The following is a 16,893-nucleotide window of genomic DNA, read 5'->3' as shown; positions in this document are numbered from 1 at the left end:
CTCTAAACAGGCAGGCCTGGGAATTCGGTTGCAAAACAATTACAGATGCAAGGAAAATACCTTTCCTCTGAGAAAGAAACTTCATGATACTCCACAGTCTTTTCAGTAGGCTAAGTTCACTGGAAAAGCTAGGCTATGCTTCCTTGAGACTTCAGTTTCCATCTCCTGCACTGTTGTCCGAGGGAGTAACATAACATTAACTAGAATTATTCATATGTCAGACTCCTGAAGATGCAGAAGAAAAAGATTTAAATCTTTTCATGGGCAAACAGCCCCTCTATACCCCTGCTGCCTTGCCTTAAGGTGCAAGAATAACAAGGCACCTGATTCATTCTCCAGGTTACTTGCAGTCATGATCAGCTGGACAGTAACATTTCCAGTGTCATTCCTCTATAGTTCAGTGACTGTTTCTTTGATGACTGTTGGCTGCACCTTTCTGACAATTTAAAGGTGTGGTTATAAAAGCCCCGTTTAGAGCATCAGCCACCGAGGGGGGCCCAGGTGAAACATTGTTGAGGAGCTCTAACATAACAATTCTGCCCATGTTATCTGAGATTTCCTTTTCTTTCCAAAACCAATCTGGAATGTTTGCATAGGATGTACAGTAGGAAGAGACTCTCTCACCTCTGATTACACTCAATTTGCTGCATATCTTTTTTTTAAAAAAAAAACAAACTTGCTCACATTACTTAAGCTTGTTAGCCTTCTGCACAACTCCATTCTGCCAGGCACTCAAGAGACCAAAAGATTTCAGTCTGAAGCAGTGGAGAACACAGAACCAGTAGATGGGAAATATGCCCCATAAGCCAGGATGGGTGCTCTGGAGCATGCATATCCAGAAGTCAGGAAAGGACAGCAATTCCCAAATCAAAAGTGGGACAGTTTGGCACTCCAGTGCTCCTCAGACACCTGAGGGTCTCACTGCTGACTTCAGATGAATGCTTTTCTAACTGGATGAACTAAAAGAAAAAGAAGATAGACCTAATCTAATACCTTAGACTGACTGGTTCAAATTCCTCCATAGTTTTTTAGACCCTAAAGTCAAAGGATAAAAGTTAATATAAAAAATGTGACTCTCTAGTCTAATAGGTTATTTTCAGCTTTAACTAATCTGAGCTCATGACTGACTTTGGAACTGCAACAATATTATAAAAGTTAAGATTGATCATTACTCTCCAAAGACACAAAGTAATTAAGCCTACTGAAAAGAAAAAAAAATACTTCTATAACAGATGGGGATAAAAGAAAATTGAAGGATAATAAACAGCATCACATATTAATAAAACTGTTCTGTATCTGAATGTCCTTCCAAATAAGTAACTGAAATGAGATTAAAAAGTGCAACCCAAGTATAGTACAAATACAAGAATGTCTGCATTGAAATTCCATAACTTTTCTTTATTCACTGTGATACATTCAAACAAAAGTGCTCCAGATAACAGCCATAAAGTAAAGGAAATTAAAATAAAAAGGCAGAAAAAGACCATCAGATACATATGGTGATTATTCATATTTCAAAGCATTAGTAACTGCTTGTATCTGAGTGCACCAAAAGCCCACGAGGGTCCACGTTTTTGTATGCTGCACCTACAAAAATAATAATCATAGGCAGCTCTAGCAAAAAATGTTTTTCCAAACTAGAGCTAAAGCCATCACAAATATAAAGCACCATCAGGCATATGTTTACAAATGCCATAGTAATTAGTAGAGTGTAAGAAAGTCATAGCTGAATTAATGTTTTCCTTGTATAGCACAGGGAAGCTCTGCTTAAATTCAATCCTTCCCAGCTTTGCCATTTCACACCAGGGACTGGCTTTTGCCCTACAACAACAAGAGCCATGGGCAACTTGGTGAGCTTCAGGAGACAGGGAGAGGTGGATGGAAGAGAAACTGGAACGGGAGCCAGTGTCTGTCATCCTATTTAAAAGAATAACATTGGCATGTCAGCACTTACTTAACCATACTACTGCAATACAGTGGCAAAATCCACCCGAGAAACATTGTACAAACCACATTGGCTTCCCAATGCTGTTTGCTGAGCTACAAGTATTTGGCTGCACTGATTTTACCTATGAAAGACAGTTCTTGTTTTAATATTCAATTCTGCTCTGGTAAAAAAGTAAGTCACCATTATCTGTAAGAGACAGCAGAGCACCACATCATAGCAAATTCAGATTACATCCTATAATGTGGCTCTATTCCAGCTGCAGAGTCACTGAATTGTGCATTTGCCAACAATCATTTGTAACTCAACAATTTGATGGGGATGAGGATTCCTGACCCAAACAACAGAAGAAATGGAAGTCAAGGTGCCATACAAATTAAACTGTCAAAGGGATATGACAGAGAGACACTTATAAATCCATGGTCCCCCCCACCCGGGGTATTTTTAGGTAGAACAGCACGGATCTTCAGTGAAATGGGGGGAGCTCAGTAAAACCCTTGTCCTGCTCTGCAGGCAGCAATTCAGGTGGCCAGCAAGACTAAAGACAGGCTTGCATTCTGAAAAGCTGAGTTGCTGACACAAGATTTTGTTAAGAAGTTCTAAAGAAAAGAAGTCTCTGCTCCCATATGATTTTTGTAATAGCATGTTCATAGGGATCCTTCCAGGTAGGTGTAAAGCAATGCCCCAGCTGCTGTAAAGATTGAAGCCCATGTGTGATTTGTGTTTCCCAGAGCAGGATGCAATGGCATTGCTCATATGACCAACATCTTCTTCACAGTCAAGTCCTTGCAACATCAAGGTCTGTTTACTCAAAAAAGCTTTTTTCTTAACTATGTTACTGATAAAGTCTGAAATCACTCAGGCCAAAAGAAGGTTACAAGTGTTATGCAGTTATTTACCCTCCACGCAATTTGTGTGGCAGTCATCTCCCACAGCTCATGCCTTGCCCTTTTCACACTCCCTTTCTCATGCAGGAACACAAAGCTGCAATGTTTGGGTTGCAAACACCATCAAATGCCCCTCTTCAGATCCCACCAGCATAGAAATATTTTCTTTTAAAAGTTCAGATCAAAGCATTTCTACTAATCCTAGGATTTATTAAAACAAACATTGTAGGCATGATATAGTCAACAGTGTCCCTTTTACAAGATTCTCTGGAGACAGTTCTGATTTCATACTGTTTACTGATCTGCCCCTAATTATTCTTCAGTTGCTCAGCTGCAAATTCAGCAAGTCCACCTGCTCCTTCCCCACCCAGCAGACGTTCCTTTCTCCCCAGTTTTGAGCTGCAATGACAGCACCCTACAGCCCCTGTCCCAAGAACCGGGTGGCTTGCCTGAACAGCTATAGATCACATCCCGTTGTTACAAGATTGTATCACACACATTTGCAGCAGAAATCTCCCCTTTCCCCAGATGAGTAATTAAATGCAGTCATTAAGTGCTTTCAAGGAGTTGCATTGTCTTTATCCTTCCCTGCAGTCAAGGTAGTTGCCCTTGATCCAGTAACAGATCTGTGCATATTTGAGGGGTGTGATGCGTACAGCTACATTGAAATCCTGTGGGGTGCCATTCATGTCCACCCACTGATGGCCTGAAAATATTCCAATAATTTTACGCTCCCATTTGTTATCCTGCCTCTTCCACATCCTCACATACACCCCAGATCCACTCGCGCCCGGCTGGGCATCGCACTGCTGGTACAAGAGGTCATATGTTTCATCTTTGACATCACAGAAACGGTAAACCAGGTTTCCTGGACGGTCATTGTCATAGCCAGAGAAGTGAATCCTCCCTCCAGGCAAGTTCCTTGCTGGTGGGCTCACACCTATCTTCATAAACTTTCTTTTATGAGGCTTCTTCAACTCCAGCAGGGCGTAGTCATAATCCATACCAATGTCATTGGCATTGCCCTTGATCCATCCCTTGGGAACGTGTGTCCGTTTCACTCGGATCCACTGGAATTTCATTTTCTCAGGCATTGCTGAGTTGGTGATATTGGCCCCTTTGCTGCCATCTTTCAGTTTGGGCTTTAGGAACCCCACCCGCAGTTTCTGAGCTCCTTTGACATAACTCTTGCCATCGTGGATGCAATGAGCAGCAGTAAGAACATGTTTTTCAGCCACAAGCGTCCCTGTGCAACCTGTAGATAGCTTCACCGATGTGGAGAATGGGTAATTCAACAAGAAGTCTTTCCCAAAAATGCTAAACCTGCTGTCATAGCCATAGATCTGCCTCTTAGTTCGAGATTTGCCTTGAGACCCACCACCACTGCTGCTCAGAATATATATGCCCACTTCAGTTTCAGTGAGGCTACCATTAGCATACAAGGTTTCATAGGACAAGTAGTTCTTCACTTCTTCATAAGTTGGCAGTGGAGAACTTTTGTGGCATGCTGGACCACAGGGAGACACTACTTCCAGTCTGGCTTCAGCATCAAACTGTGGTTTGTCCAAGTTAAGGGTAGACTGTGGCAGGATAACTGGAACTCTGTAAGATGGCCAAGTTGGCTTCCAGTGAGAACTGGAGGGCACCACATCTTTAGCAGCACACAAAAGAAGGATTAAAGTGGACAAGCCTGCCATTCTGAATGCCGGTCTGTGGAAAATAAAAGGAAGTCCAGTTACTCACCCAAACATGTTGCAAGATTAACCTGCCCTGCTAAGTAACAGCTTGCTAAGCAAGAATAATATAATAACATAATAAGGGTCAAGCGATTTGAATGGAGCCAACTATCATTAAGTTCTTCAGGCTTCTCAGCATTAAACTAATACCTTAAGAAGTATCCTAAAATAACTGTCTCAGGCCAACACTGAAACACAAAATATTTAACCCTTTGATGTTCTGAGCCACCAACTCCCACTTGACACCAGTGGGAAGATAGGGGATTTGTCTTCACATGGTGCAAAGACAATTGAGACTGAGCACATTCCTGCATTCAGAAATCACAGCTCCTGCAAAGAGTAAATGTGTCTTATTTCAGGTAGCTTGCAGCATCTTTTGAAAGCTCCCACGAGCCCTCTGACTCCACCTTGAGAGAGGTCCTTAAATCACCCCACAGCATCTGCTCTCTCGGCCAGAGACATCAAGCTGATGGTAGGAGCAGGCGGGTGGACAAAGAAGGCAACCTGAACAGGAGGTGGGCTGCAGAACATGACTGCAAGAGAGATGACTTCCCCTTAAACTCACACACCAGAGGAAGGTTTCTGCTCCATGTAGCATTGGCTCACCCCTGGGCTTACATGAGAAAAGGCTGATACGGTTACACGAGGGCAGCAAATGAAGTTAAGTTTACAAATCTGGAGGGAATATTCAGTTAACATACTGGCTCATTTCTTTATAAACTCAATTAATTAGAAATGCAAACCAACTCCCCTCTGAGCACAGGGAGGCAAATGGGACTGTAAATGTGTTTATGAACCACAGGCAGAGTGCCTCAGACTACAGTGAACAGCATGCACTAGCACTGTGTCAAGAAAATGTGTAACTTCAGTTTATTTGAAAATTAGCCATACAGCTGAATCTCTGCAGGAGGCACTGCACCCTGGGCAGGAAGGCAGGCAGGATCTCCCTCCTACAAAGCTTATTCAAACAAAACTTCACTATTATGTTGAGCTTACACATATTTAAAACCCTGCTGAGGTTACACTGATCACAACTGCAGGATCATTCCTGAAATACCTCAGATGAGTAAATCAAAGAAGGAGATGACCACAGCTATCTAAGAATAAAATAAAAAAGAAAAAAAAAAAAAAAAAAAAAAAAAAAAAAAGGAAAAAAGGGGAAAAAAAGATTAAAAAAAAAAAAAGAAAAGAAAAAAAAATCCTTCTCTCCAATGCTTTTTGTAGGAATCCTCCATCCCTTAAGCTTCACCAAAAAGAGACTTCAGAAGCTACAGACCACTAAAGTCCAAAGGTGCCCTGGGCCTGGATTCTTTTGTAGTTGGTAGCATCCTATTTGGGAATGGAGGTTATAGATAGAGCACCCAGTGTTCAGAATATAATTGACTAATATAAGATATTGAAACATTTCCATTCCAAAAAAACCCAGACATATGAACAGAGCTGATGCTACTGATACCCACAAAGGCAGGTACTGACTCTTCTAGAAGTGACCAGACATTGTGTTGCTATTTTTTCCCCTAACAAATAGGACACTTTAAAGGGATGCATTTTTTTTCTATGAGGACTAAGTTCTAGAGAATGTCTTGGTTTATATCTAATAGGTAAGTCATGCTGGAAAAAACAGGGCATTTTAAACATGAAGCTACATAAATTTGCATACATAAACTACATGAATTTGTATGTCTCAAAACTGGAAAATACTTGCTTAAGTATTCAAGGAAAACCATCAGCTCCTTTGGCTCCTTTCACAGCATAGATGTGGCTGGGTTTTGCATGCTATCAAATGAGATAGTCTCACCTTGGTACAGTGGTGTGTCCCAGGTAACACACACTGTATGTCAAATATACTTGTATAAGTGATTAGGAAAACAGAAAAAGAGGTAATGGGGACAAATTATACCACTCCATCACCACAAAAAAATATACATTAGCCTAATTTGGCTGTTAACTGTCTTACTTTTGACCGGTGGGCTGTACACAGAAATGTTTACTGGTCTCCCAGTAAGAAACTGAGAACAAATAAACTCAGTTGTGCTGTATATCAGGTAGCTGATCTCATTATTAAGAGCATGTATTTAAAAGTGGTCAGCTCTCATCTGCTTCACACCAGAGTTATTCCCACAAATTACATTTGAAGCTCTCCTGATAGGTGGAATGCCTGTCTTAGTTGCACTTCTCAAGACACTTCTTGGATCTAAAAATCATTTGTGCAAACTGAGCCAATGCTGGCCTGTGGTTGGTTTATTTAGCTGGCAGGCAAAAATTAGAAGTGTCTCATCAGTTGTTGCTGGTGTTTTCCTGCTTGTTGCACAAGCAAGAAGTTTCCCTCGTGCCTGTCAGTGACCCGACGAAGGGATTGTGTGCCCAACAACAACTTTGCTTCCTCCGAGATCATCACCCGAGCTAAGAAAAGAAATTCTCTCTCCCTGCAGCCTCCCCTCCCCTCATCTCCCCGACATCATCACCGCAGCAACGCCAGCGCTTCCCAGGGCAGTTTTAGGCAGTAGAGGGCAGCAGCCCAATGAAGAGAACAAGGCAGGAGATAAGACTCAAGTTGGTCTCCAAAAACGCCTCAGAAGATGGAATCTGTGTCTCTGCTGTGCTCTGCTAAGCTCCCAGAGCTCCCAGGCTCTGAGCAAGCCTTCCCACATCCCCTCCCTGCTGCATCTTTTCTATGATCGCATTGCAGCTATAGGGCATAAAAAGCCTTTTCACCAATAATAGAAATTTTCTATTATCTAAAAAGTTACTAGAGCCTAACAATAAAGTACAACTGTGAGTTTATACCTGACCATAGAACCTAAAAAGTGCTCACAAACCAAGCCACTTACAGAACTCTTCACAATTATACCTCATCTGGAGACATAACTGGTACTAAATAAGTTCTGTGCTGCAATAAATAGAATAAATATGTCTTATTGATAACAAGATGTCAAATCAGAGCATAGGATCTCTCTCTGTGTAGATCTCTCATCTTTAAAAATAAAAAGGGTAGCAGAAAAAATGAAGGCATTTAAAAAGTCATCTAAATTTAAAGAGACCTACCAGTTAGACTCTTCTTTCATTTTCTTTTCTCTCTTCCTTTTTCATTTAAACCAAAACCAGAAAGATGAAAAAGAAAAAAACCCAAAAAAACCCAGGGTTAACAATCTCTGCATTCAGCTACTTACTCATGGGTGACCCTGAAAGATGTTCTCAAATGGAAGAAACTGTTAAGAACTGAGCACTTCCCTAAACAGCTATTACAAAACATTACTGAATGAATTACAACGTGCTGCTCTACTGTAGTGCTGCTCCTCTGTTTCCATTTAAACTGTGTCATAAACTCAATCCACCCTTTGACTCAGTACAAAGCTCTGCTCTGATATCCAGCCTAGGAACCCCCTAGAAAGCGGTTTGTACATAATCACACTTGCTAATGGCATTAAAATTGTTTAGAGAATGGAAACAGTGACAGCTACCCCGGGGCTCCCCACACTGCTAAAACACTTTACATATGGACTTTGCTGCCTGCTATGGGCATTCATGCCTTGAGATAGATGTTGGTGACAGAGAACTGCCTTGTTCAGGACAGACATGAATCATTTTCTAATAAGCAAGTAATTTTTCTGGAAGAGTTCACTACTTCAGGGGTGGTTCTTCTAATAGATGGTTAAAAAACAATAAATCTTGGAACACAAGAGTATGAAAGTCCATGAAGCAAACAGTCTCCATTACAGTTTGAAATGAAGAAAGTTTTTCCACAGTGCTGGAAGCCAGAATGATTAACATGTCAAAAGAAATAAAGAAAACCAAGAAAGCAAGAGAGAAAAACCTGCCTCAAACCAAATTATAAAGGTGAACTAAAGCACAGTGCTGTGCCAAAAATACCACTGGCTGCTTTTCTTAGTCACAGAACTTGTTAAAACACAGCAAAAATGACTGAGTCTCACTTTAAGAATTACAGAAGCTTTACTGCCATTAAAATCTGACATCTCTATTAGCTTGCCTGTGATGCTGAGGTTGGTGTGGGAGTCACACTGCCAAACCTGCTAGACTAATGGCTTTAAAAGATGTCTTAGAAAACCTAAAACAAACTTTGATACTGGCAGGCCAAGGGTGTCTGTTAACATATACAATGGGCCCAGCAGGTATTTTGACATGTGTGTCAGTCACATGCACACACACACAGAGGGAAGGGATCATATTATGTGTTTACCACTTAGTCCAATTCCTATAGAATAATTTTGCTGCCTCCTTTTGCCCTCTTTTCTTTTTCTCTGTCCCCGCATGTTAAAGCAGCTTTGGTTCCACTGTACAAGAGCAAACAGCGTCAGGCAGGAGGTGATGGTCAAATGGAATGACACGGCTGTGAGCAAGGACAACATCCCCAGGGCTGCAGAACCACCTGGGCGAGCGATGCACAGCACCGGGCAGCCCCGCAAGCGCGTCCCTCACCGCCCCCTGGACCTGGCTGGGGGCAGGAGGCAGCACAACTGCCTTTCGGGCCAACGTTTGGCTGGAGAGATCTCGTAATACGTGTCTTATAAACCCAAAGTACTGCTGTTCTCAGCCACGGTGACGAATCGAACTCCGGGACCGTGGTAGCTTAACCGGAGAGCTACTTCTGACACCTCCCGAGTGTGAAACGCAGAAAAGACGATATTTTTTACCAGCCGTTTCCACACCAGGCGCCCCTTCAAAGTTTAGTCACCGACACCAGGGCTCTGCGCTCCTTGCCGCCCCGGCGGAGCGGACCCGCCGCGGGGACCGGCAGGGAAAAGCCGCGTTATCCCTTTTGTCTGCCCGCTGCCGGAGAGGCGGTGTCGGCTGCGCTCCCGCTTTTGCGAGCGGGGTTAAAAATTAAGCCCTGAGGGGAGGGCTCGCCCCGAGCCGGGACGGCGGCTCCCGCAGCACCCGGGAAGGACGTCCGGAGCCCCGCCGTGCCGGGCTCCCCTCGGCTCCGCACCCGCCGCAGGTGAGGCGCTATCCCGGGGGCACCGAGGGGCGAGCGGGGCCCTCGCCATCCTCCCCGCCGCCCCTTTGTCCCCCCGGGGTGACCCGCAGCCCGCGGCACCCTCCCGGCCAGCGGGACCCGCTACCTACCAGCTCCCCGCGGCGGCGGCTTCTCCGGGAGCCGTCAGGCAGGTGGCGGAGCCGGTCCCATCACTCCCGCCGCCTCCGCGGGGCTGGGGGCCACCTCCCCGCTCCCTCCCGCCGGGCGCCGTCCCTCAGAGGCGCGCTCGGAGCGGGGCGGAGCGGCGCGGGGCGGAGCGGCGCCTCCCGCAGGTGGCTCCCGCCGCCGCCGCCCGATTCCAGCGGCCCCGCTCGGCCCCGCAGCGCTCCCGGCGGTACCGGCGCCCTCTGCCCGTCCCACCGCGCCGGACGAGGCCGGGGCCGACCCCGAGGATGTCCCTGCCCGCAGGCCTTCCCCCACAGGCCAGCGTCCCAGTGCACCCTGCAGGGCGTCACCCTTTTTCTCCCCCTCTTATACGGCTAATTATTTGTTTCCTGAGGAAAACTATATATATTTTTTTCTTCGTCCTTTTGTTTTTATTTGTCCGGGTACTGCGGGCAGCTCAGGGGCCAGCAACCCCTCACCCCAGGCCTCCACAAAGGGAGATTTTGGGGTGCATTGGTAGAACCTCTGTGTCTTTGTCCCCGACGTGTTGGTCCTCAGAGTGGCAGGATCCTTCTTGGAGGGTCCCTAGACATGGAGTGAGTGCCTGGGGTCCCTTCCTTCCATCACAGGGCATCAGCTGCAGGAGCTCTGCAGTCTGACACCTAAGTTGCCTCATCAGGCAGATATTTGAATTTAATTGTCAGACACATTCTTTGCATGGATTTTAATTACTCATCCTTCTTGAATCCTAATAATGACATCTGGCAAGAAAAGAGGAAGCCAGAGCCAAGAAGGCAAAAATCCTGCAATGTGTTTTAACTCTGCAAGAAAAATCCACAAAAAGTTTTGCCAAAATTCCCAGCTGATCACCATTACCCCAGAAAGGAAATATAAATTTCACAGGAATTAACTTATTTGCTGCCTTCTGCTGACCTCTTCAACCCACTGCTGCCCTCACAAAGGGCCAGGAGAGTTTGAAGCATAGCAAAAGCTCTGCCCCATGCAGAGGGGCTACATGAGGAGCTGAGATGTTACAGGACATTACATTCTTACACATAATTTCATAGAGTTGTAGAATCATAGAATGATTTGGGTTGGAAAGGACCTTGATCATCTAGCCCAACCTCTCTGTAGCAAGCAGGGACATCTTTCACTAGACCAGGTTGCTCACAGCCCCATCCAACATGACCTTGAATGTTTCCAGAGATGGAAACCACCCCTAAGAGCAACCTGTGCCAGTGTTTCACTACCCTCATGGTACAAATTTTCTTCCTTATATCTAGTTTGAATCTCCCTTCTTTTAGTTTAAAACCATTACCCCTTGTCCTATTGCTACAGGTCCTGCCAAAAAGTTTGTACCCATGTTTCTTATAGGCCCCCTGTAAGTATTGAAAGACCCCAACAAGGTCTCCCTGGAGCCTTGTCCAGGCTGAACAGCCCCAACTCTCCCAGTTTTTATTCATAGGAGAGGTGTTTCAACATTCTAGTAATTTTTGTAGACTCATCTGGACCTGCTCCAATGGGTCCATGTCTTTCCTGTGCTGAGGACTCCAGAGCTGGACGAATTAATTACTCCAGGTGGGGTCTCACCAGAGTTGAATAGAGGGACAGAATCACCTCACTTACTGTTTCCCACTAGGAAATGGTCATTCAACAGTGAGGAAGATACCTGGTCTGGGTGGGATCTTCCTTTCCATGGGCATAGAGCCTCTCCTGTCACTACTGCCATGTGTGCTTCAAGGCCTTCCCAGCTTTCCTCTATAGGTCTTCCTGACTGCAGTAGGTCACCGTGCCAAATGAAGCTTCCTGATCACTTCTACTCTTCTGACAAAGTACCAATTGCCCAGCAATCACTTCTAGATAACCACAAACCCTCCACTGAACAGTTCTCTTTGTGTTCCTTCTCTGCTTTACCCTGAAATGTATCAGCCTTCCTGTTTTCACTGCTGTTTTCAAGACTCTCTGTAGGAAAGAAGAATAAATATTAGCACAACTGTTTCCTTCTTTGGATGTTTTCCTTAATTTTTTTATTTACAGTGACTATGAATAAATTCTGACTGACAAAGACTGTTTGCTCTCCAGACAATTAAATTAGATGCAATTAAATAGATGCAATTAAAATATATGCAATCCTAGAATGTATGGTACTGATGGAAATATTTATGTCAGAAAGTGAGGCAAAGACATAAGACACTGCTAGGATATATTGGAATTCACCTCACTTGACTTTGGGGTGATACAATACAGAATTACAGACCTCACATCTGCAGCAGCAGTTGAAAGTCAATGCTGGAAAAGATGAAGGCATGCTCTATGTGCATGCTCTATCTCAATGTAGGGTTACAGTAATAAATCCAGTAATAAATCCCATCCAAAAAAGTGTCTGTGTCAATGTCCATAGTTAAAGGCCATTCTCATGGTTTTCTGCTGTACCTCTGTCTTTCTGTAACTGACTGCTGCCTCTCTGCTTCTCATTAGGGAAAGGACCACCTTCTTTTTGTATTATATTTGTACAGCACCTGACACTATGGAGAGCTGGTCCATAGCTACTGGTCCATGGAGTTTCAGCTGTACAGACTGTAAGACATTATGTGCCTCTGTGTACAACACAGACAGATGAATAGGAGCCTCAAGGCTTGGTGTCTACATGACTCCTGATAATGAGAACTTAAGTGCTGGGCAAAACTTCCTCCATGTCAAAAGGAGTAGAGAAGAATGTTTAGTTTAAAATTTGGTTATGAGAAATTTGGTTGCCATAAAACCATCTAGATTTTAATAATTTTTAGGGTATACCTATGCACCATAAACTCAAAAATGACACCTGGGTCACCAAAGACACCAAAAAAGTTCACCTGGGTTATCTGATTGCCTGCCTTAAGAAAAAATGAACCACTGCTCCTTGTCTCCAGCAGCTATAGACAAAATCTCTCAGGTTTTAAATTGTGATTTAAAAGAGGAAAAAAATACCAATTATAGATTCTCTTCCCACACTCCTGTGTATAATTCTTAAGAAAAAAGAACTCTGCTGAAATTGGGCTGCACAAACTTTTTTTAAAAGAGAGTGAAGTCCAAGACCTGAGTGTTACTGTGAGCCATTGTTGAGGCAAAGAGCAATAAGTGACAACATATGTAAGAGTGAAGAGGTATTAGCTGTACAATATTGTCAAGTGATAACACACACGCTGACTTTTCAGCACCTTGCAAGTAAGCTGAAAATGAAACAGTCTACAGGTGGGAGCTCTAATGAATAGCACTGTCAGGAGATAATTTCTCATGGTTGAAGAAATCTTTTATTCTGCAGGGAAGTGAAGTAACCTGGCATTATGGACTTGTGCCAGATTCCACTGTAGACAATGGAGTGATTTCAGAGGCCACGGAGTCTGGAAGGAAGAGTGACAACCCACAGTTGGCTCAAAGGAATCCTCCCATTGCTCACTGCTGACGTAATGCTGCAGCAAAGGCCTTGGAGTTCCTCGGTGCAAAAGCAGCTCTGCAGCAGGCTGCCTCTACCTTCCTGGGGACAGAGACCTCTGCCCACAGATATTCTGTTTCCCAAAGCTCTTTAACATCAAGGAGGAAGAAGTTAGAGGTGAAGTTACTCTCTACCCTTTCTATTTGGTGGCAAGGATGATGCAGACTGGAACCTTGAAGAAGCAGATCAAGCAGATCCCACCCTCTGCCCCTGCATCCCTGCAGGACTTCAGGAATGCTTTTCTGCCTCAGTTCCCAACCTGTGTAATAAATCCAGCAGTGACTGCCCATGGCTGGGTGGTGTCATGACAAGAAAGGGAAGGCCAGACGTTTCCCTCAGACATTTTGCACCCTAAGATGATACCACCCAGAGAAAGAACTTTTTTTTTTCAGGTTTTCCAAGGATGCAAAGGTGAGGGGAAGCACTCATTCTTAGTTCTCAGAAGCAAAATGGTTTTTGCTGCCAGCTTTTAGAGGAAGCATGTGCACTGAGAATCTGAATTGCCTAGTTTGTGAAAAAGATTTCCCAGTGGGAAAACTGGTAGGTGAATGTACACAGTGTCCTTCTGATGCTGGTAAAAATCTTGTCATCAGCGAGTGTGGCACAGCAGAACAGGGTAGAAGACTCTGTCCTTGGAGAGGATTTCTCTGCCCGCCCCCAAAGACAACTAAAAGGTAGTCATGACCACTCTGTCTTCCTTTTGCAGGCCTTTAAGGGTTGTCTCAGAGAGTGATGCATTACAGCCTACATTAGGATATAAGATTCTTTGAAAGCACTCATTTTCTTCCGCTGTCTATTAGGAGAGCTTAATTCTAACCTTTTCATGCCTACAGTTACATAAATTGTGAGTATTTTCTTCCTGGGTAAATAGGAATGTCTGCCTGAGATAGCTAAAGATTTACAGAAAATTTCTAAAATTGTTGGAAAAGTAATACAGACTATATAAGAAACACAAGAGGTTAAATACAGTAAGTTTTAAATACAGTAAGTTTATAATTTTGTTGGGTTTTTTTTCCCCCCAGAACTGCCAATGAAAAGGTTTACTGGGATTATCTGCATCTGTCAGACAGGTCATGGGATTCTTTAAAACCTTCTTGATATAGAATAGCTTCTGTAGAAAGTTGATCAACGCATGAGATGCATAGAAAGAAGAAAATGAGGGAGGAAGAACATTTTGAATTCAGCTTGGTTCAAAATTCACATATCTTTATGTATTCTATATGTCTCTAACTATACTAATCTTGGGAATTACTGATATTCATGTTACTGAAAACAGTTCTGACAAGTGATCCTTAAACTAACAGCGCTCCTTTCATTTCAAGATAGTGCAAACACGTTGAAATAAAACAGGCATCTGGATTTGCTCCAACAAGACTGAGATTCCTGTAAGACGCTGCATCTTCACCATTTGGATAAGCAGCAAATCAGTACAGGGAAGTAATCCCAAAAAAACATCTTAAAAATAAAACATCTACTGCCACCGCACTCCTTGAGAACTTCAGGAATTTCCTGGAATCGTAATCTTCTGTGTCATGCAAACCTGTATCACATTGATGACTACTGGTTTTGTTTTCATGCTAGCCCCTGTCTATCTGCTGGGTTTAGATTCTGCTGTAGCTTTCACCACTTCATCTGCTGGTTTTGGAACCACCATGTACTCATCTAAGAATAGTGAGCTGTAATATTTTATAAGTGCTGTGTGTGTCCATGAAGTTACTGTATAGGTAGAAGGTCAGAGAGGGTATTAATAGATTGCTTTTCAGCTCCTGTTGGAGATCATACTTACCTCATGCCCAGCTTATTTGAAAAGAAGCCCATGTTCAGTGCACACAACAGAGAAGGTTCTCCCTGCCCATGCCTGCAGAGAGGAGTAGCTGGGCACAGTGTTTGGCCAAACCTTGCACCATCTGGCTTTGCAATGCTGTTGTTTGGCTGATGCTAGGAAGGGCCTTTTCTGTTGTACAGCAAGAACTGGTAGATGCCTGGTTGTGTATTAGCACCCAGCATGAAGGCACCCTGAAGTTAGCAGTGAGATTGAGAAGTGAGAGGCCACAAACTCTCACTGTGGCTGTCTGCCAGCTACAGTCCATCTGGCATCACAGACAGATCCTATGCAGTTAGAAATTCCCTCAGGGAAAGGAAGGGTTGAAGGTGTTCTTGGGCAAGTCATCCTGCAATGGCTATAGGCCCTGTGGGGACACCTAGAGCAGGTGTATCTCCCCACCTTAGGGAGGCAAATAAAAAGGGAAATTAGGCTGCATTGGGACTGTTTCAATGAGTCTTTCTGCCTTCATTTCTCAGTCAAATAAGCCCCCATTAGTAGAATTTCTGTGAGTTCATATATCTCCTGTGAATCAGTGCTTCCAAGGAGAGTAAACAAAGGGTCCAGGGCATACAGGACATGGGATTGTCTGTAGTGGCCTCTGATCCTAAACATGGAGCCATAATAGAACCAGGAGAGGTCAGTTATGATTAGCTTGGGAATGAGTAAACAACATTAACCTCTGCTAATTTTAGCCACCTAAAAATTATGCCAGTAGCCTAAGGAATGTCATCTTTAAGTCAGAGGAGAGGAGGCACCTCCAGAGGGCAAATTTTCCCACCCATGTTAGATGCTGTGGTTCTGATGGAATGAACTGCAGTCTGGAATTATTTTCTTTTGGGTGTCAATAGAGGCAGCCCAGACAGCTCCTGTGGAGAGGACATTTGGCTTTTAAAGTTACACTGTCATACACCATTCAGAGTTAAGTTCTCCTCACCTGAGAAATGCTCTTGGGCAGCTCTTATTAACATCTTGTCAAGGTGAACTTGGCTTGTTTTCCAAATCTAGCATATCCAGCTATGAAAACAGTGATGATTTTTCTCCCAAATAAGCAACCTGTTTCACTAACCTATGATCCTTTTATTTACCTCATGGCAAATGACATTTTTCACAGGTAATAATTGCAAGGCCACCCTTCTCAGCTGTGACTGCAGCTGCAGTACTGTATTGAATTCTGGCTCCCTAATTCCGTGAGAGCCATAGACAAATTGGAGATGATTAAGGAAAACCAAAATGAAAAATTATTAAAGGTAAATAAATAAAGCTTGCATAGTTTATCATAGCATGAATCTGACAGTCTGCACTTGCAGCGTAGAGTGTATAGGACACTAAAGAGGAAATATTTCACATGGCACTAAAGGGTATAGTGAAAAGAGTATAATGCTATGAGATAAGAAAAGACACATTTGTACTAAATGTCACCAGACAAATTTCAGGCTGTGTGAACTGGTTGTGAAATAGTATCCCAGGGGATTCACCCATGCCCCCCAAGGACATTAAGGCAAAACATTAGGAAAGGCAGCAATCCTGAATATCATATAGCAGTTTAGGTAATCCAATAGTTTTTTCCCAGCACTAATTACTACAATCTACAGTTCAAAGCCTAGAAGATAAGGAAACCATTTGATGACATGTCTTGCAGAGACATATCCCAGAAGGAATACTTATAGCAAGTCTGGGTTTCTTATAACTTCTTGTGACACAGTGTGCCTTTGAATACATTTCAAAACTGAAAGATGAAAGTCTAAAAATAGCCCTGTGCTGCTCCATTCTATGAAGCAGGTACTTACTGGTGGTCTGTAAATATTTCCTCTCTCAAATGCACTCATCAAAAAAGCCTGTTTCCAAAATGCCAAATCTATGCACCTGGTCTACACTCTTTCAGTCAAGTTGGGTTCCCTTCTGTAGTAAGGAAAGAGATTTAAGTGGA

At 43.6% G+C, this 16,893-nt stretch overlaps 1 protein-coding gene across 1 annotated transcript; it reads right to left on the bottom strand.

The window, feature by feature from the left end:
* Positions 1 to 1,377: 1,377 nt before the first annotated feature.
* Positions 1,378 to 9,953, bottom strand: PRSS23 (serine protease 23). The gene is made up of 2 exons (XM_071733269.1): positions 9,654 to 9,953; positions 1,378 to 4,542 (listed from the first exon to the last, which is right to left on the bottom strand). The coding sequence occupies exon 2, from the start codon at positions 4,527 to 4,529 to the stop codon at positions 3,411 to 3,413; it is 1,119 nt and encodes a 372-aa protein (XP_071589370.1). The 5' UTR covers positions 4,530 to 4,542; positions 9,654 to 9,953; the 3' UTR covers positions 1,378 to 3,410.
* Between the last annotated feature and the right edge of the window lie 6,940 nt (positions 9,954 to 16,893).

This window comes from Heliangelus exortis, chromosome 1, assembly GCF_036169615.1.
Source record: "Heliangelus exortis chromosome 1, bHelExo1.hap1, whole genome shotgun sequence".
In the NCBI taxonomy this organism is placed as follows: domain Eukaryota; kingdom Metazoa; phylum Chordata; class Aves; order Apodiformes; family Trochilidae; genus Heliangelus; species Heliangelus exortis.
Note: the sequence above shows the minus strand (reverse complement) of the source record. Positions and strands in the feature narration are given on the sequence as shown.